This window comes from Apostichopus japonicus, chromosome 14 (genome assembly GCF_037975245.1).
Source record: "Apostichopus japonicus isolate 1M-3 chromosome 14, ASM3797524v1, whole genome shotgun sequence".
Classification (NCBI taxonomy): domain Eukaryota; kingdom Metazoa; phylum Echinodermata; class Holothuroidea; order Aspidochirotida; family Stichopodidae; genus Apostichopus; species Apostichopus japonicus.
The window spans coordinates 5,744,739-5,771,451 of NC_092574.1; the positions used below are offsets into that span (position 1 = coordinate 5,744,739).

The 26,713-nt window shown below is 38.9% G+C and overlaps 1 protein-coding gene across 3 annotated transcripts in view; it reads left to right on the top strand.

Annotated features, from left to right (window-relative positions):
• LOC139979427 (major facilitator superfamily domain-containing protein 6-like) overlaps positions 1–26,713 on the top strand; it is a 49,103-nt gene that overhangs the window by 14,332 nt on the left and 8,058 nt on the right. For 2 of the 3 annotated variants that reach the window (XM_071990199.1, XM_071990200.1), the window contains 4 exons: positions 19,666–19,753; positions 20,753–20,828; positions 22,400–22,505; positions 24,814–26,289. In XM_071990199.1, coding sequence (XP_071846300.1) covers positions 22,442–22,505; positions 24,814–26,289 — 1,540 coding nt within the window. In that variant the 5' untranslated portion in view covers positions 19,666–19,753; positions 20,753–20,828; positions 22,400–22,441. Of the gene's footprint in view, positions 1–19,665; positions 19,754–20,403; positions 20,488–20,752; positions 20,829–22,399; positions 22,506–24,813; positions 26,290–26,713 lie in introns of those variants that run through there. The other variant, XM_071990201.1, reaches the window with a different exon arrangement.

The following is a 26,713-nucleotide window of genomic DNA, read 5'->3' on the forward strand; positions in this document are numbered from 1 at the left end:
GACCCAGAAGGTTCGAATGATAGATTATATAGCTTCAAATTGTTATCAATAAATCTGCTCACTGAAATTTCGCACCGTAGAGCATCTCTGGCGGGCCGGACGCAACCCTGCGGCGGGCCGGACTGTGACCCGCGGGCCACAGGTTGGACAACCCTGATGTAAACGCTCAACTTTAGTATGGGATTCATGTGGTCGCGACGCATTGAATAAGTGGTCTGTGAATTCATCCAATACCAAAGTATATCCCACAGAATTTGATGTCAGACTTTAATTCTTTCTTCCTCGACAAACCATCGAAGATTTTTTCCAAGTTCAACATTCCTTGATCACCTTCAAAAATGATACTCAAAATGTGAACACTAAATTATGCCCTGAATGTAAGGGGACTGGGGTTCAATCGGGGTTAATAGGGTTAGATCAATTTGATTGGTTAGGTTTAGATCGGGGTTGAGATGCCATCAATTTGTTTGGTTGTTGTGGGGGGGGGAGGGGGGCTCCATTGTGACTTTGCTTACAAAGTTCCTCCCATTTCCATGTGTGTGTAAATACTGTACCATAATGTACAGTTGGATCAGGGAGAAACTGCCTGGTTGGATCTGTTGACAGACAGACAGAGACAGACAATGATAGCATTGCCAATGGACCTTTCTGAACCAAGGTTGGTCTCTTGATACCTTTGGTGAACTCCCAATGGCCAACCAGAGAGCAAACAGGTGATGAGTCAGAAAAGAGCGGATTGTATGACCAAATTTCAAGACGCTGTATTGTAATGTGTTTGCCAAACTCTCTTTGACTTCTTTATTTCCTAGAAATATTGACATTTTGGGTTATAATCAGCTGTAGAAAATAGTGAAAAATTTTGAACTCCTGTTATGGTTTTTTCGCTGCATGTGGTTATAATAGACCTTTCTCACTCACTGCTATACAGAGAGAACACAAGTTCAACTGGATCCTGCCTACAATTATGGGATGGATATCTGTGGTTTATTTTCCCCATCGTTGATATTGATGTGATGGTGTGGTACAAGTGGAGAGATGGGGGGGGGGAAGGGGTCAGAGGGATGAAAAACTTTCCATGGGAGGTATTAAATTGACTATATATCCTAATCAAACCAGCAAAAATGTGATATCCTCCTTTAACGGTTTAACTTTTAATTTGCCACAAAACTATATTAGATAAGATTTTTTGCCAAGTTTTTAATAAGGAAAATCACAACAAGATTCTTTGTCGAGAGTGGTAATAGAAAGTAAATGTGTTATAATGGAGTCCATTAGCCCTCCACCCACTTGTGAGAGCTTTTGGGGATTTACGAATATCAAAGTTTAATTTGCATTAGACATATAGTCGCTCCAGGGTTTATTCATGACAAGATAAACAACATTTTTCGGCAGCTTCAGATGAGTTTTGATTGTGTCATCTGTTTAAATTCAGCTTCATAGTCTTTTGAGCGAGATATTTGTATGTATCTGTGATGAGTGAAAGGTCTGTTAAAAGTTTGACCCGTAATCACAGATTCGTCACACGTCTGCCGAAGACACCAGTACGTGACTGGCTCTTCCTATTGTGCAGTATATAGCTATCGCATGGCAAAGGTCTGTGGACCTCCAGTGAGATAAGCAAGACACAGTGGGATATATTTGCAAGGTCAAAGAGGGTTTTTTTTGCTTGATAAGCATTACACCACAACAACATTATCTGCTGGAGACTAATGTGTTTTTTTTTATAAAACTGACTGAGCAAAGCATGTTCTCTTTGGTAGTTCAGGTTGTGTGGTGGGTAAAGAGTTTAGGTTCTAATCTAATATTCACATCCTATGTTATCAGGATGGTCTGGAAACTTGTCAAGGATACTGAAGTTGTGTAAGATAAGATAAGTATGTGTGTCAAAGGTCAAGCTGCTGAAGATCAGTGAAAGTGCTCTATGAGACCAGTTATGGAACAACTCCCTGATGAGACTGACCACTGACCAGTAATTTGATTTCCTGCCCAGAGGCAGAAGGAATCTATGCTATGGTGATAGTGTGTGTGTGTTTGTGTACATGTATCAGACCTGTCAACCTGTTTGACCCCAAAATAGGGAGAATAACATTTTTCATGGCCAAAAAAATAGGGAGAACAAGGGGGGAAATAGGGGGGTTGGTAATTTTCAACTGAAATGATATAAATACTCCTAAATATGTATAGTTTACTTACGCAATACAATGAGAGAATCATCCAATCAGTGATTCATGTTGTAGTTTACAGCCGCTCGCTTCGCTTTCTACAGGGTTTCTTTAGTAGGCTTCCATTTTAAACAGGGAACAGTGGACTCTGGGTACTGTGACTTCATGTCTAGTATGCTAGATAGAGTCCCATCAAGCTTGAGACTTGACCGACTGTCTGTCTTGTTCTTGCGAACTACACTGAAGTGCCTTTCCTATTCAGCGTTACTGTTGGGAATTACTAAGCATAGGACTAATTGTTGGCTATTTTCAGAAATGTCGCAAATGATGAAACGTTAAAAAACCGGGAGAATAGAATATGAAACCGGGAGATTCGGGTAAAAATCCGGGAGTCTCCCGGTCAAACCGGGAGAGTTGACGGGTCTGATGTATGTATGTGACACTTACCCGTAAACACCATGAACTACAAAAAGTTCATGGTGGATTTAACGTCATACATCGTCTGTGGATCCATCTTAGTACAAGAACCCTCGTCTTTTGTGTGAAGTTCAAAGATCATTTGAGGTCAACAGGAGTCAAAAGTCTGAAAACTTTGTAAACAAGATATAACTCAAAAAGTACATTTTTTGTTTTTTTTTTTCACATAGGAAGACTGTTCTTCCTGGATATTGAAACAGTTTGGGATAAAAAATTCCATGCTGTAAAATCCTTACCAGGGGATAAAGTGGTTGATGATGTGCCAACACAGAAGTGCTAGAAATCTCTGCTGGAGACCTCTGATATGTTCTGGTTTTCACTGTTAATGCTCAGACAGATTTAACACACCTGCTCTCTACATTTGTCAGATAGGTAATTGGAATTTTGAGCAAATATATGATATTGTATGGCAAGGAATTCACAAAACCAACTGGCTTTTTCTGGTAACAGTTTTGAATAAACCCAAATTAATCGTCCACTCGTTTTCAAAATGGGAAGCAACAAGTCAGGTTACCTGACACAGGTATAATTCATTCAATGTAATAAATGCCACTGTTTGAGTTCAAAGTTAAATGGTACATGAATAGGTTGACTTTATGCCCTACGTTAATATTAATATGTTGCAGACACTGTGTTATAAAACCCTGTGATTAATCCAGAGTGTATTTCTCTGAGAGAGATGGCCACCCCCCCCCCCCCCCCCCCGCTAAACCTCTGAAGGTCATCAGTAAAAGTGGCTGAACAACAAAGTCTAACACACAGAACATTAGGTCCGTTCCCTCGGATGCACCATAAAACTAAACTGGGTATAAAACATTTATGACTTTAATAACCTCAAAATATCATGCTTATAATGTATGTATTCATGTTCAATGGTCACTGCTGTAATACGAACCCTGCACTGGAATGCGATTCGGTGGTGCTCTGTTGCGTATACGAAGTTAAGAAATATGGTTTGGTTGCGTCAATTAGCATATATCTATCTAAAAACAATAGATTTGTATCGACATTGGGCGGTACCCACGAGTTAGCGTCATCTTCAGTTTAGCCTTGAAAGGAGCATACCAGTGATTTAGCACATTTTGAGGCTATATATGTCAGGAACACCTGCTTGGATGTAGAAACATTTACGAGCACTCAATAACCTCTTTTTTTTCTTTTCTGCCTAAATGACATTTCTCAATGTTACTGTAACTGGTAAGTACAGCATTGAAATGTAGCAAACTCATAAATTCACTCAGACTATATAGATGTTTATTCACTTTTAGGCTGCACTATCAGACCAGACAATAAGGTTATTTTCTTCATTCCCATTATCATTGGTCAGTATACATTCATTTGGAGCATCCATCCAGACCTAAAGAAGACCAGATACTATCTGTAACTTTGTGCATTCATTTAACCAACATTATGTGGCCTGATTTGGGTCCCCTGACACTCCCATCTCGGTCTTTACCTTAACAATCTATTTTAACATTTAAGCTTTAGCTGCCCTGGATACAACAGACTGCAAATCAGCTATAATTTCAATTATCGTCACCCTTGTTAACATTTAACACAAAGTGGCAAAATAAACTCTCACTGCCGATATATAATTTATTGTTTTTGAAAGCGACCCCCCTCTCAATATCATAGAGGTCTATAAAGTACTGTAAGTGGAGAATTTTTATTTTTTAGCCATGTACTGTAGTAACCCCTTCCATGAGGCAGTTGGTTGACCTTTGACCTTCGCATGTGCCAATATGTAAAGGAGTTTCATAGCTCTGTGACATACACAAATTGTTTTCCACTGTAAATCTTTGCCAATCGGATTTTTGCCTACTGTAGATACCCAAGGGTTCCTTCCCATGGCTTGGATCCAAGTTTAAAAAAACTGTTCACACCTGCTGATTATTTTCCAAAAATAAACTGCTAACTTATGGTGTTATCTACATTTGCTCCCTTCCCCCCCCCCCCCTCTTCAACACTACATGAAAGTTGACACTGTCATAGGCTAAGTGAATCTTGTAAGATGAAACATTGGTAGCATTCTTTAATGTCTCACCCTGTTTTTGTTCTTTTTTTTCACCCACTGCTTTTGCTTTTGGTACTGTTTGATGAAAAAGGTTGATAAAATCTACCACCACACTGGAGAAATACACCTGTTAACCAGATCTGGCAAAACAGCTTGGAATGTCATAGGTCATTTACCTTTAGGAACGTATACTATGGGGGTTGATAAGATGTATTACTATTTAGTTTTATTACATGTTTACAGTAATTTATAACTAGGTTGGGTTTGGCAGACACGTTTAATTATGATGTCATTTGTTTGTGAATGTTCGCGATATGCAGGTTGGCGTGCCTCAGATTGTTTGGTAGAACATTGTTTCTTTTGATAGATTTCAGAGAACCTTTGCAGTCAACAGAGGTCAAATTGCAAACATAAAGGTATCTCAGGGACACCTTCATGGTTTGATACTGTCAACAAAATACTGTATGTACATTCTCTGCAGGGTTGGCATTTTCCTGGAAAAAACCTGTTTTTCCCACTAAGCGGTAAAAACCAGGTAAAAACCGGGAGAAACTGGTAAATACCGGTAAAAACCGCCTCCGTCTCGAAAACTATTATTACTTGTCCGTAATATGCAAGGTCATCAGTAGGCACGATATTGTTTCATGACAGGCATATGTTATTGAATATGGGAGTTTCTTAGCTTCATTTTGAGCTATTTTATCACAACCTAATTCTACTTTTTGTGGAAAAAAGAGTATTTTTCATATTGCACATGTATAGTTATTCTGTCACGATCTCTTTAGCAGTATGCATTGCCTATTGCCCAAACCATTCTGGGTCTACACTGGGACACTCACCCCTCCTAAATTCTTCAGGCCTATTATGAGCTCAGACAGTTCATTCAATTAATACAGTAGGCAACTGTCTATTGAGGTGAACTTCAATCCAGTGGGCTCAATATAAACTGCTTTGAAACTATGTAAGGCACATGGGCCCAATTTAAGTATTAAACGCACAATGGCCCTATCGAGCCATTCACACAACCCAACTGTTTACCTTGATGCAAACATGGTCCAATTATTATACAACTTCATGCATGAGTGATTAAACACTTTGAGGTGGACAGGTGAGGTGATACTGGGCACTTCCTGTGTATAGGCTAACTGAAGAGGTAGGAGTATCAACAACACAGGTTACTGTTCCAGATGTTACTTATTCTCAAATTAGTTGATGTCACAACAGTCACATAGTACAGTGCTTATAAGCATAGTACAGTGCCTAGTGCGAAGTGTGAACACAGTACAATTTATCGCAGACATGAAGTGATCGTTCTTGGATGTGAATCATCATCTGGATCTGTTTTTGGGATGGTGTTGAATTATATGTAACAAGACAATGTGACATGTATAATATGACAAACCATAGCCCTAGGAGGCACCAAGGCAATGTGACATGTTTAATATGACGAACCATAGCCCTAGGAGGCACCAACAGTTTGATACTTGTCCATTCTCTAGATAATGGAATTGTGCATCTCGATAGGAAAATAAAGTTGGTTGATTTGAGCATCCAACATATTATTTATTTGAATTATTTACAATAGTCTAATGGGTAAACTCATAAAGTTATAGATCATGGCTGTTCTTTGGATGTAACCCAACCCCCTACCATAAGATGCCATTTTCTTGAAGTTTCTATGCTCCTCCACAAGTTCCACATGAATTTTTAGGAATTCTATATAATTTGAGGTTTTTCCCAGTTTTTCCAACTTATAGGTGGGAAAAACCTCCCGGTAAAAACCGCCCGGTAAAAACCGGCCAACCCTGATTCTCTGTGTCAAGTATTTGGAGAGATCGAGCTAAGTTGCTATTAACTGTTGCAATTTCTAGTTTCCCAAAGAAGAGCAACTTTGGAGGCCATCCTTGTTGAGCACAACTTGATTGGATGTACCATCTAGGAGGAGTTTAATGATGCACTTCTTTTGCACAGTTTGGCCAATTTGATCTTTGACCTCAATTGACCTTTGAATCTGACCCTGAACACCTAAATCTCTCCTATTTTATGATTTGTTTCATCATTTTCTACATAGCACGTGGTTTAATGGTTGTATCCTATGTACATTTTGCTGAAAATAGCTAAAAACCAAGTTCTAGGTTTCTTGACATTTGACCTGTGACCTTTGGCCTCATCAGTCACGCAGGCACCAGTTAACAAGGTCAGGTACTTACCCACAAAGTTTGAACTTGATCGGACTTAGGTCTAGGAGGACAATATTTCATCTCCCTATACTGTAGGTTACATGTAGGGGAGATGAGATATAATCCCTCTTTTAAGACCAACAGTTTTAGGGGAAGTGAATCGATGATGTATTTCTGCAGTGATCAATGTTCATTTTAAACATTCAAGGCCATTAGCAGCAGTGGAAAGCTTGTTCCTAAGCTTTTCAGACAAATTGGATCCCGAAAATGATTTACCCACATCAGTTAACAGTTAGATGTTAAAGTTTAAGTGTTAAAGTTATAGTGTTAAAGTAACAAACCCCTGTTTACAAATTGTCAACATTTCTGCTTGGGTAGAGCAATCTCGTTCTTTTAATGTGCCAACCAACTTTTCTGTATTCAAGCGTGTGTAACAATGGGTTTGGTTCACCGATTTGAAATTCAACAGTTAACTGGTATTTCCAGTTATGGCATATTTCCCCATTGTGTCCCCATTTATCCAAGTCACAGGGCGTATGCACTAAGTTAGACATGGTGAAGTATTGAACCTACACCTGACCGGAATAATCGGCACAATGTATCAAAAGGGTTCTATGGCTGCCTCCACGTAGCCAGAGAGAACAAACCTGGTATGTAAATTGGGAAGCCATACTTGTTACTATCCTTTCTGTGGTTACCAGTTCAACTTGGTTCATATCCCTCACTTTATTTATGCCGAGGGGAAAAAATGGTGATTTTCCGGGTATCATGTGATCTATGAAGTCACCAGAGCGGCGGTCTACCTTCGTTATGTCGATGCTGTCTCGGGGATTTTTTGTCCTTTCTACTAAACCAGTAACCATTCTCAATTATTTTATATAAGACTATATTTGAGGGAACACCCATTATATAAAGTAAACAAAGCAGTCTTTTCACTGACGAGATTGTGGTTCCGTGCTGTTATTATGTATGGCTTAAGTCAATTGGTGTCTTACCGTTGGCTGTAACATATTATGTCGCAATATGTGTGTTTCGAACTGTACTCTATTAACACCATATGTCCAACAACAGTGCTTTTCAGGTCAATGTTAACAAAAGTCTCTTTAATATGCCTTGTTGTTAGTCACAAGCAAACATAGTCTACTGTTTTCTGTGTATCTCTATGTTTTGACCCATATATATTGGTTGACACATATACATTTGTTGAACTTTTGACCTATAAGCGGCCTACTGTGTCATCTATATATATGTGTACAGTGAAGGATCCGCTCAAACACTGGGTTGCATTTATGGTATTAGCACATCCGACACACTTTTTTTTTTTTTTTTTTCCATCATAGTCGCCTCAACTTCCTGGTACTTGTAGTTCCCTCATGAATTTATAGTTACAATGTATATATGTATATGTATATTAGATCCTCCTGCAAGCAGGAACTCGCGAAGAAGCCGTCATTGGCTTATCAAAGCCGCAAGCTGACCGAAGTCAGTCTCTTAGATTCATATTTAATGTCCACGATTATGAATTGTCAATTGTCAACAACTCTGTAACTGGACGACATACATTAACCTTAGAGTCACTCAAACTCGAGACCTTATGTTTGAAAGGCACCGGCGTTAACCACTGAGCTAACACTCCTGTTAATGTTAAAGTTAAAGGGCCTGATGTTTCGTTCCTAGCAGGATCTTCTTTCGGGGCTAGAAACAGAAACGAAAACAAATTAAGAACACATTAAGAGACACACAGATACACAGACAGATAAATTGGACAAATGAATGAAAAGCAAAAAATAGACACAGCAAAAGAAGAAGAATCATTGAAAGGAAAGAGATACGAGAGGATTAAGGGCTGTGTAGCTAAAATTTAGAGCCCTGGGTGTTAAACAATGGGAGGTAATTAGTACATTTTATAGATTTACCTACACAGCCGTATTGGCAGAACTTAGATATGCAGTTCACTAACAGTTTTTTCTTCTTCTTCTTCAAGTCTTTGAATAATTTGTATTTTACTAATTAGTAATTGCTTGTTCTCACGTTGTTTTGAAATCTAGTAAACATACCAATGCAGAGTACGATACTCTACAGTACGGTGCTCTACAATACTCTATGGTACACCCGCTCCCGGTACCCAGGCTATAGTCATACCATTGGGGAGTTACTTGGTACTGATGCTGTTTGCACTCATACACCGCCAGTCTGATACAAGCATATACCATATAATGTGCTGCATCTCTGCACAGTGAAATAATAATTGCCTCCGCCCGGCGGATTCAGTTTTGGGGATTTGTTTATACTACCCCACAGACTGCATGTCATGTGTAGTTCATCATAATTCATTTCTGAATGAGTGACTTTTCAAATATCATCATCATTGATGCATGTGGTAAGTATACCCTTGGATATATTTGACATGTGTGTTGTATAACAACACAGTTGTTAAATATCTGTCGCCTGAGTTGGCGGTCCCCTTCTGGATTTTTTCCCAGGTCCACGGATGATCAATGTGAAAGCTCTCTAATATTAGTACTTAGAAGACTTAGAACTTGTACTATAGAAGAAAACCCAAAATTTAAAGCCTACAGTACACGTGATGGATGGTCACTGTTCTGCTCTGAACAATTATTTCGAGTAATTAATGTTCACAACTATCGATTCTATAATGAGCGATACAGTACTTTAGGGACACTTGATTAATATCAAAGTTGTTCTTTGGGAGTTCTGTTTCTTCGGTTGAATGGAAAACACAGCCTGGACATGCAGCGAGTGGTCTTTGTCTTCATTGTCTGTTTGTTTGTATTTTCGGTTGAGAACTTGCGACTATCTTTGGCAGACGTCTGTCAGGAATTAACATACATGTTGTAGATGCTTCATAGCATTCATTTGAAGAGAGACCAAAGTGATGATGGAAATTTTTCAACGTCTTAAGGTGAATACGACATCAAATCATATTGTATTTTGTGTGGCGAAGGTACAGATTTTTCAAAACTTGGCAATATTTTTGGGGAATGCGTCTGGCAACAGCCAGAGTGAATGACATCATGATGTTTGCAGTGTTTTACTTATTGCCAAATTTATGTTAAGTATTAGCAATTTGAATTCTAATTTTTATTTTCACATCAGCTGATGTGTCATAAAAATGAGCACACCATGTATTTAAATATTTAAAACTTATATATATATATATATTATATATATATATATATATATATTTATATTTATATATATAATATATATATATATAAAATATATAATATATATATATAATATATATATATATATATTCAAAAAAGGGTTATACCTTGAGAAAATTTTAGAAGAGATAATGGCAACATTTGACCTGCGATTTTACAGTTCTTTTGTAGTCTGTGTGATGTAATTGCAACAGAAACATCAGCTTTAAAAGCAATGCTTTCTCATTGATATTGATCAAAATTTGTCGATCGCTATTTGATACTTAATTTGCCTAACGACCTACGCTGTGAAATTAACCCGGTATTGTTTCACTGCTCTTCATTGTTTGAATGTGATTAATGTACTCTGTGAAACCAGGCATGGGCACAGGATGTCTCCTCCTCCCTTCACCCCTTGTGAAGATTCTCCCCCCCCCTCCCCCTTTTGCAGCTGTGCCACCATACATGTGTACAAAAGCTTCACAAGTGTCAATTGTACCTGTCCAGTAGTACATTGTTGGTATAACGCTCTCAACTCAAAAACTGCTGGCTAAGAGCCTTTATGGAATTACTAAGGTGTGGGGAAGGATATCAAATTTGCTAAGTTTCAATTGGCAAAGAAAATTAGGAGGTGTTTTATTTTGATTAATTGCATTTTGATTAATCACAATCTTAGTTGGGTTTTCATTTATTTGTTTGTTTCGCTGAATACCCTTTGGGTAACGGTCCTTCATGAGAGGAGAGACATTTAGATGCGCTCGTCTGCCTGTGGGAGGTTTTGCGAGTAATTTTGCAGCCCTTTGAAATCTTTGTAGACTTTGTGGTGTTGTTATCACTCTCTTTTTTGTTTCGTCAACCTACTATTTCCCGCCATAAAATAGTATCCCAAGTGTCCTTTTTCTTTGAGGTTGTTAGTTTTTAATCTGTTCCCACCACCGAGAGTTTGACCGGCAATTGTGTCGATCCATCTGAGATGACCAATTTGCCATCGGACGCAAAAAAAATATTGTTTGAGGAGATTGAGGAACACCCAATTGACAATATTACAAAGGGGCTTAATCATATACTCTATTATGCTGATCTGCAGTAAACATTTCATCTTAAAATTGCTTTCTGTTCTATTCTCCTGCAAAAAGAGACTTAAGTCTAGATTTTGTGGATGGTACTACCAGCAAAGTCTATCCTTCAGAATCGGTTTAATCCGGCCTGATTGCTGACATATCATCACGTTCTGCGCATCTTTTGTACTGCACTTGAGTCGTAATGGAATGTTGCATGCCTGCCAGACATTGTGAAGAATAGTTGTTGAATTAGTCCTACAGTGGTGTTGTTTTTTGAATGGTAAAAGCCACAGTACCTACTGGCAGCCTTGTAATCATCTGCTGTCATGTTAGGAATATAAAATTAAGAAAAAAGAAGAGGGTAAGGTTGTATACACCGATAAACATCCTATCCCATTAAACCAATGAACCACCACAAAAACGGCCATCCTGTTTTTATCAGTTTGATAGCAGGCCTACTAGAGGCCTACAATAGCTTGAATTTCTCGCACCCCTCCCGGTCAATGTGCCCATCCTGCATCGATGTGCCCCTCCTGCATCAATGTGCCCCTCCCCCCCCCCACCATCTGACTACTGGCCTGCACTTGTCCATTGGGTCAAATGTTAGAAACTGATGTCTGTATTGCTGTAGATTCATATCAACTCTGTGTTATCTACTGTACACTGTATGCACATAGCTAAAGTACACCCATTCAGCATGCATCCCCTAGTGTGACACTGTATAAGGAGGACACTGGTCAGTTTGAACTCTATTGAGTGTTGCGTGTAATAATTATACCAATCAATGAAAGAGTCGGTCACTTAATTGCTGATAATTATCAAGATATATGTCAATTTTGAAATTTTGTTTGAATCAGTTACGAAAATAAATTTTTTTATGTGATGGATGCAAATATTTTTTTGTTTGATAGATGTAAACAATTCTGTTTGATCGATGTGAAGAATTCTAGAATAGCATCAGAATTGAAGTGTAAACATTTGCTACAGATATAGAATGGCGCTATCGAGTTACAATATAAATTTACAAGTTGAATTTAATACTACTACAGGTACGATATTCAAAATTATACATTAAATTCATATCAAAGGCGCACAGCTTTTATGATCTTGATGCCTGCCACCTCTGTGTATGTTTTTAAGTCAGGTGGCTGACTAAACTGCGGCTACCATACACACAAGATTGTGCATAACATTTTCTTGTAAAATGTTACATTAGTAAAAATACATCACCGCAACAGCTGATGAAGACTTTGCGTAAATCAGTCACATTTGAAGACAAACAAATTAACATTTTGTCTAGACTTGGGACATGTTCGTAGCAGATGTATTATGTGGAGGTTAAGACTACTTGAGCATTTAAGGACCTGGATGAAGGGGTTGTTCGTGACTGAGCATTGCAATGATGCAACAAATTCCACCTCTCTCAGCAATGGGCAAAATAATCTTGCTAAAACACGGCACAAGTTAGTATCAAGATTGTACCAGATTGCGGTCAGTAGATTAGAAGGTGGATAGTTTAAGGCCATATTAGGAGTTCTCTCAAGTTTTCAGCTGGCCAAAGATGTCCATACATATTTAAAATTGATTTCCCCGAGGTTCTGTAATAGCCTCCAAAATTTCATTCATAATTAGAGACGAGAAAATTGGACAATGAGAGGAGAGGAAAAATGCTATAAGAATGGATTTAAAATGCTTATCTAGACATTTGAGCATCAGGAGTCAAATTGCTTGACTGTGCAATATTTGGCAGGACAATATTGGTGACTATATTATCATAGGTACAGGTATGGAGTGCAACCATTTTGCTTTAAGTGCCAAAATGTAATTGTAGCTTAAAACATGTCACGCCAACACACGTAATCCAATTATCAGGTTTACTTTGAATTTTTCATGCCAACTTGGAGATCCACTTTATATAAAGCAAAAAAATCTTATATTGCTTCTTTAAATGAAAATTTTTCTCCTCTTTAAGAAGCCAGGTTCCTAATTTTTTGCCAAATGTCACCAGCATATCAAACAATAGATAATTCTTGAAAATGTCTACTTCCATTATAAGTAAAGTACTACATCGTTTCTGCAGCAGCGTTGATGGTTCTAATCCCCAGATAAGTCGAGGCTGCTTCTCACTGTGTGGGTGGATTATCGTCTGAGTAGATTCAGTCGAAGATGCATGCATAATGCAATCACCAATGGATGGATTGCACTGCATTTTTATAGAAATTTTTTATACATGGACGATTTTTAGTGACATGTGTAGATAGATATCTAGCTCTGTTCAAAGCCGGTATTCGTGTCAGCAACGTGACATCTCGTAGAACCGTCGCACCATAGACGTCACAAAAAAGATGTTAAAGGCATCAACAAAGCTTGTCACTTTTTCAAGAACTTCTTTTGTTTTATAAGTAAACAGGAAGTCACGTATATAACCGGCATTGTTATTATAGAATATTTTCAGGCCAGACTGTTAGGCGTTAAATGGTGGGTGCTACCATCTCAGCCTTTTGTATAACAACAATAACAACAACATCACACTAGTAACATAGTCGTTGTGATGTTTGGTGGGAAGAAGATATAAATATATTGATGTCATCGTAAAAAAAATTGTTTAGAAATGTTACAGATACAACTTTGCTAAGCCCACAGGAAGAATTCTGAGTTGATTGTTTGGTTTTTATAGGCAAATTGTTGAATTTGCATTTATTTTGATATGTACTGTATGGGTCGTCTGTTTACATAAATTTACAGTATCTGTGTGAAACTTTTGTTATTTTTTCAAGATTGATTCTGGTATGGAGGTAGACCATCTATAGGTTCTATTGTGGTCTACATTATTCTTGACAGAATTCAGAACATCCTTAAAAATTCACTTTGTTTTCACCCAAGATCTGAATATATAGTCTCAAACACATCTCATAATTTGATATGTGAATGCCCCCTATCGCCATAAATTTCAAGAATCCTACCAGTTCTCATACAAAGTCAAAGGTCAGCAGGTAGTGGACCCCAGTGACACTGTAGGTCAATGTGTGAAAACCTTTCAAATATTCAAGATCTGAAGACAAGAAATTTGGACAATTTCAAATATGGCACTGGATGTCCCATATTTAGTACAGTAAAAGAATCCTATTGACATCAGTGCCAGAAATGGATCAAAAAACCATATATGCTGAGTCTTTCAAATGTTTATGTTGGAAGAAGGAAAAATGCTCCAAAAACTGACCATGAAAAAGAATAAGAAAATGAAGCTTATGATGTTTTTTAGCTCATACCAGCATGCTGGTGTGAGCTATTGTTACAGTGCGGCGTCTATCACTTTATCACTCTATCCGTCAACAATTGGTAAAACCGCTCCCACTCGCACAATGTTTGATGGAATTTCATGAAACTTGGACACAAGGACCATTGGGTATAGGGCCATCAGAGATGGTCCGAAATATGGGGTCAAAGGTCACCTGTGGGCCGTAATGGGCCATTTTGTGGAAATACGCAAAATGCTTCTTCTCCTACAGATTCCATGGTACAATGTTGAGGGTTTGTCACGATAGTACTATGGAAGTTTTACCTTCAGGGTGTTCATGAATTTCAGATCAAAGATCAACTAGGGGTCTTTTGTGGCCCGGGCCGCGGCCCAGTATTTTCGAATTGCTCCTGTTCGTACAGTGTATGGCCAGTGATAATGAAACTTGGTCACAACGTTCCTCGGGATAGGAGTTATGAGGGGTGTTCGGAAAATTGAGGTCAAATGTCATTTAGGGGGTCATCGGGGGTCATTCTTTGTAATATTTTCAAATATCTCAATCTCCTCAAGATTTTGATGGATCATATTCAAAGTTGAACTGATGATTGTTGGATTGTGTATGAATAAGGTGATGCCTAATAATTTTTGGTCAAAAGTTAATTAATTACAATTAATCCCCATTGTTTAAAAAAAATCTGAGCCTTCACCTTTTGCCAAAGCTCCTTTAATTTGTCTCCCAATCTCTGCAGTGTTTGTTTACATTTGTGGTTAAGCTCTGCAGAGGCTGTTAGTGGAATTAAAGCAGGACTGTGAGTTGTTATTAACTATTGAACTGTAAGTGTGAGAGCCCTACAGCCAATCAGCACTTGCCGATTCTTAGAAGTCTTTGAGCCTGAGGTATGTAGGCAGCCAGCCAAAATTTTGGCAAGGAGTGCTTCAGGTCTGCTCAGGTAGAGGGGAGAAAGTTTAATAGGGTAGGTCAGTGGTATTGTTTGAGAGAGTGGGTAAAATAGGATTTAAAGGGGGAAAATAGGAATTATAGCCAGTGGTGTGGCCAGGATTCTGCTAACGGAGGGAGGGGGGGGTTATCCCTCATGGGCCCAAAATTGGTGGAATATGAAAAATGGCCTGAAATTTGGTGGGCCATAAAGTTTTGTGGGCCCTACATTTTTAAGCTCGAAAATGTATGAGCTTCTGCACCATTGGTGCTCTAGTTTAAACTTCAAAATTGTGATATGCGCCTCATACAGTAGGTCGATGTGGAAAACCTCTATTGACTGATATGAAGTTATTTATCATGAAAATGAACCTTACGGTACATGTTTGTAGGTTTTGTAGAGGAAAACTTTCTAGTTAAGCACTGTAAGCATCAATCCCTACTTTAATTAAATGGTATAGTTCAATCTCCTTGTTATCTTTGAAGAATCAAGCATGGAAGCTTTCTCAGCATAAACTGTATCAAAGAAAGCTGTTCAATTAATATTCTGAACACTTTCTTTGATACAGTTTATGCTGAGAAAACTTCCAGTTTAAGCAAATCTCAGGGGGTTTCTAACAACTCTGATAAATATCTCTATACTTTCAGTATTTTTGTTGTATGGGGCCCAGCAAGTTACAAGAAGAATAAAGAATTTAATATTTGCTAACAGCCGTGTTTGATTCACATCTCTTGGAACACATTTTCAAGAAAGTACAATACATGGCATCAGATTTGACTGTTAAAGGTTACATCCTGAAGTTATTTCAGTGAAATATGTTTTTCAGGTTGTGACCTCTTGGTTTTATTGTCTCTAACTGATTCCAAAGATGTAACAGTTGTGAAAACCAAGGAGGTCCTTGTAGAACTTCCTTGGGTTGAACAAGATGATTTTCAACCAATACAGTAAAAGTTTTGGAAACATTGAACTTTGAAAAATTGAGATATATGCTGTACTGTCTACAAACTATCCTCCTCCTCCCTTAACCTTTGCTGCACTCTACTGCTTAGATTCCTTGACCTGAAAGGTCAGACCAAGCAATAAACAACTGTTGGGCAAATCTCCAGAATTGGGTTTGGAAAGAGACAAGCCCCCCCCCCCCCATGCGTTAAAATACAGTTTGATAGTAAATTCTAAGTACCCTGTATGATGAAAGCAAACATGCATCAAGAGGAGGTGAGAAACATCACGAAACAGAAAACAGCAGACTACACCTAAAGGAATGGAAAATAGTAAGGATGGCAATCTCCATGACAACCATTGAGCTCCATCTGACAACAGCTCCAGGGATAAAGTCTGTAGACTTTCTTGATTTTAACATGATAACATCTAAATAAAATAAAACTTAGCAAACTGCTTATCCACTAGAGAGCCTGTGTAATAGAATGTGTAAAAGTAAGTTAGCCTGACGTTTCGATCCTAGCAGGATCTTCTTCAGAGGCTAAATGACAAGTAACAGACTTAATAGAAGGGACAAAAACACGCACAGAATACAGACAGGTTAATGAGCATGATCACATCTAATAATGTCATGTACGGTAGAGCACTTTACTACAAACCTTAAACCGGGAGTATGGACAAAAATAATCGTTCTTAGTGGGAGACGGATCTCTTGATTAATTCATGGTAATGTTTAGAAACTTGTCTTTTTGTAAAGAACTTAAATATCACTCTGAGAGAAGTGCAAATCGATACCCTACATTCGATGTCAGGATTTTCTACCGTTCTTGACATTTTTGTTGTTGACATTTTAGCTCTCTCATTAAATCTGTAATCTAACTTGGAACAGAGTCAGTTTTGCCAAAATTCTTTCTAGTGTGAAAATACACAAAACGTAATGTTACATGCCCTCCGGATAGGGACCCCACCAAGGGGCTCAGATGAACTTTAATCAGTAGATGCGTATAATAGCTGGCACCAGTTTCTGTGGACACGGTTAAAGATATTCTCAAATATTCATCTCACACTTCATCATCCAAAAATGGAGTAGAACAGGGCAGAAAAAGTGTCAGAAATGATTATAATTTCCCTTAAATTCTTTTGTTTTTGGTGATAAAATAGAGAATATAGGTACTTAACTGTATCTAGGCCAACTGTCATCCACAGTATCTTGTTATCAATCTTGTTTATCAAATTATTTTCTTGACCCCAGAGATACCCTTGCTAGTTTGTTTAACATGAATGATGTTATGTACAGTACAATGTTCAGATGTTTATAGTTAAGTATTAAAAGTAAATTATCCACTCAAAGCGAACCAGCAGCGATGATTTGTCTAGTCATTAACCAGGCTTTGATTGCAGTAGATGTATCATGTACACACTAAGCCTACACAACTTAGAAGCATACCAGCTTGAAGCAGTTTTCATCACTATGAACTCCTTGGTTCCTGTTTACTATCCAATGGTACTCTACCTCTGTGGACATGAAGAATGGTACGATATATATTATCAATGGTACCATTTGAAAATTGAATATTGTAAGAAGTATATTATTATAAAATGATAAAATGGTACCAGCTGTATATATATATATGTAATTGAAATCGTAATGGTTGTAATATATACACACATACCAATAATTTTGAATGAGAAAAGATCCTGTTGTATTAGTTGCACTGCCATTGTGTGATTTAAAATACTGTCTGGTAAAAAGGTGTTTCATAATGGAACCCACTGTTGTTAAGAGCTCTACTATGGTAGAAACCATCAGAGCACTGCACACATAAAAGGTGCAAAAATATGCAAACAAAAATGGTCTGTTGCAGGATGGTGCCAAATGATTAGTTGACTGGCCTGTACTCAGCCAAGTCCACAGTTTGTGGAGCCCACATCCACCGTCCTGAATCCAAGCAACTGTCCACAGAGAAATGTGATCTAGTCTGGACTGGATTCACCGTCTGGACTCAGCTGGACAGCCCAGGCAGGGTAAAATCGAGACAGAGATTTGAACCGAAATGGAAACAAACTCTGGGGGTATTTTACTAATAAAATGAAAGATATTTATAGGATTAGAAATTTTAGATTTTATTATACCCTCCCCAGATGTGAGTGGCCCTTTAGAACTTGCAACCATAAGAAGTGAGTGAGAGTTTGTTTGTAATGGTTGTGTACTGTAAATATTGGTACAAAGAGCCTTGAAGTGTAAGGATAACAAAGTTAATGATCCCTGGTAAATACCAGTTATCATTTATGAATTCAGGTGCAAAGGTCAAGTGCACAGTTAGCATGTGGCGATCTGTTGGGTTGAGTAGGGCAAGCATTACTTGCCTCAAAACTTGATTTGCCTCAAACTGGGAGTCTTTTACCTTTTCATGATAAATGGGAGAAAATCAAACTACTCCCTTAACCTTGTTCTCTCTGCATGGCTGTTGTCATCAAGGTCTGTATTAACAAGGGTCTTATCTTCTTTTTTGTTTCTGATCTGAATTTTAATTTTTTTTTTTTTTTTTTCAAGGTTTTTTATCATCTCCTCTCAATCATCCGACTTGACAAACATGAAAGTCCAAAAAAGAATGTGAACTCTTTATTTTTATTAAGTTTACTTAATTAACCTTCACTTGCCTAATCATCCGTTGTTGCAGTTAGTAATTTGTGTCGTTCTCAGCTATTTCGTTTTTTTCTTGGCAAACGAGTAACTTGTTTGAGGTTGTCTGTCACCTAGATACAAAGTACAAATACCTTTGAAATTGACAGTACTCATTTATCAGGTATTACTTTACTAAGAAACTCTACAAAGGTGGGGTAGAGTAGAACATTAATGACTCCCATTTATAATAAGAATAATCAGCAGTTTACTTTTAAGACGCTAAAGCGACGACAAATATGGGAGAAACCCGCAAGGGGCTTATGGGTTACAACTTACACAACGGGTGGCTTCCAATTCAACGTTTAAACTCAAATTTGGAATCTTCCCAATTTAGAAAGTCATTTCAGATGGGAAAATGGTAGATTGCTCTTGGATGAAAAACCCACCTTACTATGACCTGGCTGTGTATCGAACCTGGAACCTCCCGATTGCTAAGCCTCATTGCTTCAAATGCCACCGCCTTTATCCACTGAGAAAGTGGAACCGGTGACTCCTAATTTGGAGGAAGTTGGAAGGAAAAACATCTTCAATGTTCCCCGCTTCAGGATGGGTTTTCCTTTTGTTCTGCCATTTTCTACAGAGAATTCATATATTCCATATGTACCTTTTCAACTTTCACAAAATAATCAATATTTGATTGTCAGAAGTTGGAAAGACTGTTAAAGGAAACTTATTGAAATAGTGTCTAAATCATCATTTTTGGGTGGAAAGATTGTTAATAAAAATTTGTTAATATGTATGCAAATGCAAGTGTCTTAATCATTATTATTAATATATTTTTTACTGTTTTTTCTTTCTTTCAGATATACAAGACCTGATCTCTCCTAATTGGTTTACTAGAAAAACTTGTTCGGTGGATGAGGTTTTTCATTGCTTCCACTGCTGTAGAAGGTGTGCATTAGTATACAAATAATGAATGGTTTTCATTTGTGCAATAGTGCAAATATTTCATGAGTTGAAAGATTGGAATGTTCCATTCAACGAGGTGCAGCCGAGTTGAATGGAACAAAATACATCTTTCAAGGAATGAAATATTTGCACTATTGCACGCACGAATGGAAACCATTCATTATTTGTTTTATACAACACCTTCAAATTTGGATATAATTGGATGTAGAATGCACTCATGCAACAGATTGTTTTGAACAGACAGGTTTCTCTGCTCTCTTACCATTGAAAAAAGTGCTATCAAAAAAGTATAACCCATGGTTCTATTTCATAGAGTGCAATAGAGCGGATTTTGCATGCAATCAACGAGCAATTGACCAATCAAATAGCCGGAATATAATTAGGTGTTGTATAATTAACAATGTACTGCATATTCATATGTTCCGGTTAGGCTTCCTTTCTTGGCATTGTTTTCACAAAATTGTATTCCCATTCTAGAAAGGGTAAAGGTATGTAACGTAATCGTGTCATTTTAGCCCCCCCCCCCCAACCTCGCCCCGATACGCTTCAGAGGTTTGCAAATACTCAATCAAATCAGTCTGTAGGAAACCAATTGTTGTGGTATTTGACTAGCGAGTTTATGACCCTGACGTAACGAGTAACCCACATGATTAATTATCTAATAGCGTGTGAATATTAAATGACTTGGTCAGCTAGCTACAAGTTCACAACCTAAGGCAAGATACAGCTTGAACCTACTGTATAGTATTTATTTAGTGGTTATCCATTTTCTTCTATCTCCCTCCCCCCCCCCCCCTCCTCTCAGGAGTGTCCTTCCTCTGATAGGAGCTAGATATCATAGCAGGAGTGTCCTACCACTGAGAGATAATTATTTGCCATACTTCTAGATAATTTATTCAACCAATGGATTCTGTTTTGTTGAGTGATGTTGTATTTGTATGCTCGGCCCTCCAGAATAATTCCTATTGTTTTATATCATAGATTTTTCTCTGAGAGTTAATCAGAAGTTGGAGCCCAATTTTCCTCAGTTGGATCTTGACAAGAAAGCAGATAAAAGGTGGGTGTGGTGGTGTATCAACACCTTAGATATTGTTAGAGTACTGTAGTAAGTATATAATTACTATAAGTACCCAGGCTGTAGGAGTACTGTAGCATGACTGTAGTGCTACAGTACCATGGGATTGCTGTATTACTACCATGTTAATACTACCATGTTACTGTAGAAGTACTGTAGCATGTATTGCTGTATTACTACCATGTTAATACTGTGTTACTACCATGTTACTCTATTTATACTGTAGTTTTAGGAACTGCAGCATGACTGTATTCCTACTGTAGAAGTACTGTAGCATGTATTACTGTATTACTACCATGTTAATACTACCATGTTACTGTAAAAGTACTGTAGCATGTATTACTGTATTACTACCATGTTATTACTGTATTTCTACCAAGTTACTGTTTTACTACTGTAAAAGTACTGCAGCATGACTGTATTACTACCAGGTTATTACTGTATTACTACCATGTCACAGTATTACTACTGTAGAAAGACTGCAGCTTCTCAGTGGTAGGACACTTCTACAGTAGTAAAACAGTAACATGGTCGTAACACAGTAATACCAAGGTAGTGAAACAGTCATGCTACAGTAGTACACAGTAACATGGTAGTAACACAGTAATAACATGGTAGTAATACAGTCATGACTATTACTAATGTAGAAGTACTGTAGCATGACTGTAGTACTACCATGTTATTGTCGTAATAGTAAGTACTGTTTTCACTGGGTAAATACAACCATATGGCTGTTGTATTACTGTGACATTAATAGTGTAGTCAATGAAGCATTAATGTAGCTTCTACTGTCTTAGTACAGCTATAATGTACTGAAGCACTGCTGTTGGTCCACTGCAGTATCGCTTGCTATTAATGTACCCCTCGAGTATATACTACAGAATTGTCATGGTAATTCGACTGTTGTATTACTATATGTCTACTTCATTATCGAGTGAGCTCAAAAAAGACAATGCTTTCCAATAATCCTGCTAGGCAAACAAAAATCTCCATTTCGTCCCAATTTATTCAGTAAGTTTGCATCTATAGTCTCTTTTGTCTAACCACCGAACCCTGGCCTTCAATGTCATATTATAAACTTGTTTGATAAATATTTTATTTTCGCAAGCAGAAATTAAAAGCAACCCAATTGAGAATCTGTTTGTACCATGTAAGCACTTGAACCATATATGCATTGGTGTACTCGATAGACAGTACAGTAGCTGAACATGAAGGAGTGTACGGTTGATGCACTGAAATTCTGAGTAAATCAACTTTAAAATAAAATAAAACTGTTAGCAAACTGCTTATCCACTAGAGAGCCTGTGTAAGAGAATGTGCAAAAATAAGTTGGCCTGACGTTTTGATCCTAGCAGGATCTTCTTCAAAGGCTAAATGAAAAGTAACAGGAACAGAAGGGACAAAAATAAACTTTAACATTGACACTAGTATTTATGGAAAACTTGCTTGTGTTGCTTTTCCATTTCTAGAAAGAAACCAAAAGATTTCCATTGCATGTTCAAGTACTATTTTTGTGTAGAATTCATAAATTTCTCATTTCCATCATTTTGCAGTTTTTCGCATCAACTGGGGAGACGACAACAAAGCTAGCCAGAATGGATTTTAAAATCAATCTTGACTTTTTACCAATCAAAGCCCTCTACTTCTTGTTTATGGCGGGTAAGAATTGTGTAAACTTACGGGTTTTTTTTAGCCTCTTTAAACTGTGCATGACTCGGTGTGTGGCAGGCCATATTACTGATTTATCCTTCACATCATAAAATGGCTATCACATAAACGGGGACAGACATTATGGCACAAAAGGGATGGGGGGGGGGGTGGGAAATACAAAAGGGGGAGGAAATTGTTTTTCAATTGAGCTCACACCAGCAGATCTTTATATAATCAAAGATATCCCTGTGTGTATGTACAGAGTCCTCCTGCTCCTAGACATTCCTAGATGTCAGATCATAATTTACAGAATCATCCTCCTGGATACAATAGTTTCATGAAGTTTGATGACACTCGGAGACAATCATTCTGAGATGATTGATCATTTAAGTCGTCAATGAATTTCAGATCCTTAAAAGTTCATTTAGGGGCCACTCAACGACGACTTGGCAAAAGTATCGTTTCTGGCGTAATATAATATGCATAACTTTGGTAGTTGCCAAAGATATGTTTGATGCCTTATCGACTGTAGCTGCGTGAACCTGTAACCGGCTTTGCTTCACTAGCATGATCTATGCCCCATGAGTACAGTTACACAGAGCAGTCAGTTCCAGCTATGTACAGTAGCTGTAACACAGACAGCAATATATATGCATGTAATTTGTCCATGATGTGAAGAGAACAACTCGCCTGCTTTGCGAAAAATCCGAGATCATGATACCATGGTAACAGACTTGATTATATCAACTCATGTTGTATTCAGTTTTAGAAATATTCTGATCTGTAGTATGCAGGTCCCTTGGTTTTCTTTTAAAAAAAATGCAGAAAAGTGTTGACAAGAATTCAATGATATCATTGATAGTTAATGCTTTCAACATATTTTAAAGAAACTTCACTAGGTTTATTTGAAACATGAACTTAACTACCACAGTGAACTGCTGTTTGTGTATGTTTGATGCCGTAGTTTGTGAACACGATATCTCAAGATAGGTAACACCTCCTGTTCTCATACTTGGCATGTCGCTTCCCTATACTTATTTACAAGAATCCTATTGTTTTGGGTGGAGGTCAAGGGCAATTGGGGTCATCAGAGGGTAAAATGTGAAAATCTCAACAATGCTGTATCTCCAGAACCCGAACATCAAAGGAGCTCATGTATGCATGGCAGAATAACCTTATGATGTAGCGTAAAGCCTTTGCACAATTTGGTGTATTTATCTGGAGTTTATTTATGTGGAGAATATTTAAGATCACGAGGGATCAAACCTTGAAAACCACGATATCTTTAGATAGGAAAATTTGTCTCTCATATTTTGCATGTGCCTTCCCTCTAATGGGTACAAGAAAGTTGTTTTTTGGTGTGGAGGTCAAAGGTCATTTGGGGTCATCAAAGTCGCAATGTAAGCACTGACTGTGTTTAGATTTCTACTGCTTTCCATCTGTAGTATGAAAAATTCATCCAGGGTGTTATATATTGACTTGCAAATTACTCTTGCGCTGCATATGTAACGTATTTAAAGGCAAGTAACCGCTGGGAGGGCTTGACCTCTCGTTTAAGTTTGTAGCATGGTTACATGTGCATTACAGGACTATAAAACATGCTTAAGATGGTCGAACAGTTCTCCCACGATGTCCTTCCATGTGTTTTAAACTTGGATGGAGATTCTGCCAAAGGGATGCCCCCTGAGGGGGAGATTCTGCCAAAGGGATGCCCCCTGCCAAAGGGATGCCCCCTGATCAAAACATTAGGAAATGGCAATATAAATGACACATCCTGGCTGTCAGAACCATCTAGTGAAGATATTTTTTTCTGACTTTATGTGATGCTGGGAGTATGTATTTGTAGGTATGTGATACTGAAACTTACAAATTCTTTGCAATACAAGAAACATTTGCCACTTTGTAGAAAGGGGATCAATGCATGACATTCATGCAATCAACTTTCAACATTTTGTTCAAAAATTAGTAAGAAACATTCAAAAGTGAATACTATAACATTCTGCGGCAAATGAATATTCCATCCAGAGCCTTGCCTTTTTTTGCAGAAAATTGTTGAAAATAGGATATTGTTTTCATATCCATGGGGGGGGTAAGCAGCAGTAAGATGCATTTCTTGGATAGTCGATAGTAATAATTCAAACAAAATTCTTGTCCATAGTCCAGCCTTCTGTTAATTACCAAAGCATCCAGTCTGAGCATTGGTGTTAATCATTTCCATGGTTCAGCATTGTAGTACAAATCACTTGAAATATGTGGCGTTGATCATCAGAAAGAATCGTCACTCGATATATATTCTTTTTGTCTCTCACTTCGATAGGTTTCGCTTGCATGATTCCGTACCTGCCGGTCTACTTCGTTTATCTGGGTCTCGACATCTGGCAGGTTGGGATCATGCGAGGCATGGAGCCGTGTCTGGTGTTTCTTCTGAGTCCGGTCTGGGGAGCCATAGCGGATAAATTCAGCAAGCATAAACCAGCTCTGATCCTGGCTCTGATGGGATCCAGCGTCTTCTACTGCACTCTGGTCTTTGTACCGTTAATCAGCGACTGTTTCACCGATACGGCCCTGACCAACATCACTCAGGGCAACTACCTGATCAGCGACTGCACCGTCGAGAGGACCCTGACGTTACCGTCATCCTCCGAACTAGACCCTACGCAGGAGCAGGACGTATGCAGCGACTTGTGTCAAGAGGTGCTAGACTCTTACCCCGTCTTCGAGAGCGAAGAGAATTACCTCCGGTGTGCCGCTAAGAGTGATAACTGGGAGTGTGATCTGTGTGGGTTGGAGGCGTACGGTAATGTCAGTGGAAAAGATCAGGAGGAGGATGGCGGTGACCACGGTAAACAACCAGCTCGTGGGAGGCAGATCCTGGTGAACGTGGCAGTCTGCGAAACGGAATTCCCCTATTCGCCGGACACGGCCAACGGGAGCTTTGATCGCGTCTGTGGCGTCGATTCGTTCGACATGGAAGTCTGCGAATGCCACATCACCACCAACATGCAGACACCGTCGAGCATGCGGGTCACCTTTGCACTCTGCTTTCTCCTGGTCGCCATCAGTGTGGCCTTCAACTGCAACATTCTCGCCTTTCTGGACGCCATCCTCATGCAGAAGCTCGGGGCGGAGAATCGCAAGGACTACGGGAAGCATCGCATGTGGGGAGCGGTGGGGTTTGGAGCCATGGCCTTCCTGAGTGGCATCGCCATTGACACGTACACGTCCATCACCGACTCGTCCAGCACCCGCTTCGAGCCGTTGTTCATACTCTTCCTGGTCTCCATGGTCTGTGCGGTCGTCCTGGCCGCGACCCTGCGGTATCCGCAGCACGAGAAACCGGAGATGATGCACCACGACCTCTGGTCGCTGGCCAAACAGCCGGAGGTCTTGATGTTCCTGTTTGTCATCACCGTAGAGGGCATCTCCTTCGGCATGTGTTTCTCTTACGTGCTCATCTTCCTGACCAATGACTTGGAGGCGTCGCACACCCTGCTCGGATTGTCCATCCTGGTCACGACGATGGCCGAGATACCTGTCCTCTTCACGTCTGGGAAGATCATCAAGTGGATCGGGTACGAGGGCGTGGTCTACGCCACCCTGGCCGCATATGCACTCCGGTACCTAGGGTACGGTCTCATCAGTAACCCATGGCTGGTTCTACCTATTCAGGCACTCCACGGCATCACCTTTGGACTCGGATGGCCGGGCTTTACCAATTTTGCAATAACGAATGCCCCGAAGGGTATGGCTACCACCTTGCAAGCTATCATGCTGGGAATGTACATTGGTGTTGGTAAGTACAACAAAAGGAAGTCCTGTCTGGGTTTGGAAGTCAATATTTTATGTGTGGTACAAACAAGACACAAACAGTGTCTTAAAGTAGTTAGTCTTGTCTTGTCTTTGGGGGGGGGGGGGTTCTTCCTAGTCGTGCTAAAAAGCAACAGAGGGGTCCTGTCTTATCGGTCCTATTCAGCTCTACGAAACTTGACAAGACTCCAGACCATAATGGTACCGTGAGTTGACCACTAGCAGTATATTATACTGCTTCGTAGTTTATGAAGAAGAGATCTTTTGAAACATATTTTCGAAGTTTCAAGTAAAAAATTTCACCCAGCACATTCGCAGCAGTTGAGAGCTTTCACATGAATTTGTTACTTTGATTCAGATATTTGTAGTCTGTGAAGATGCACATCAGGACCGATATGATAGCGCCCTCT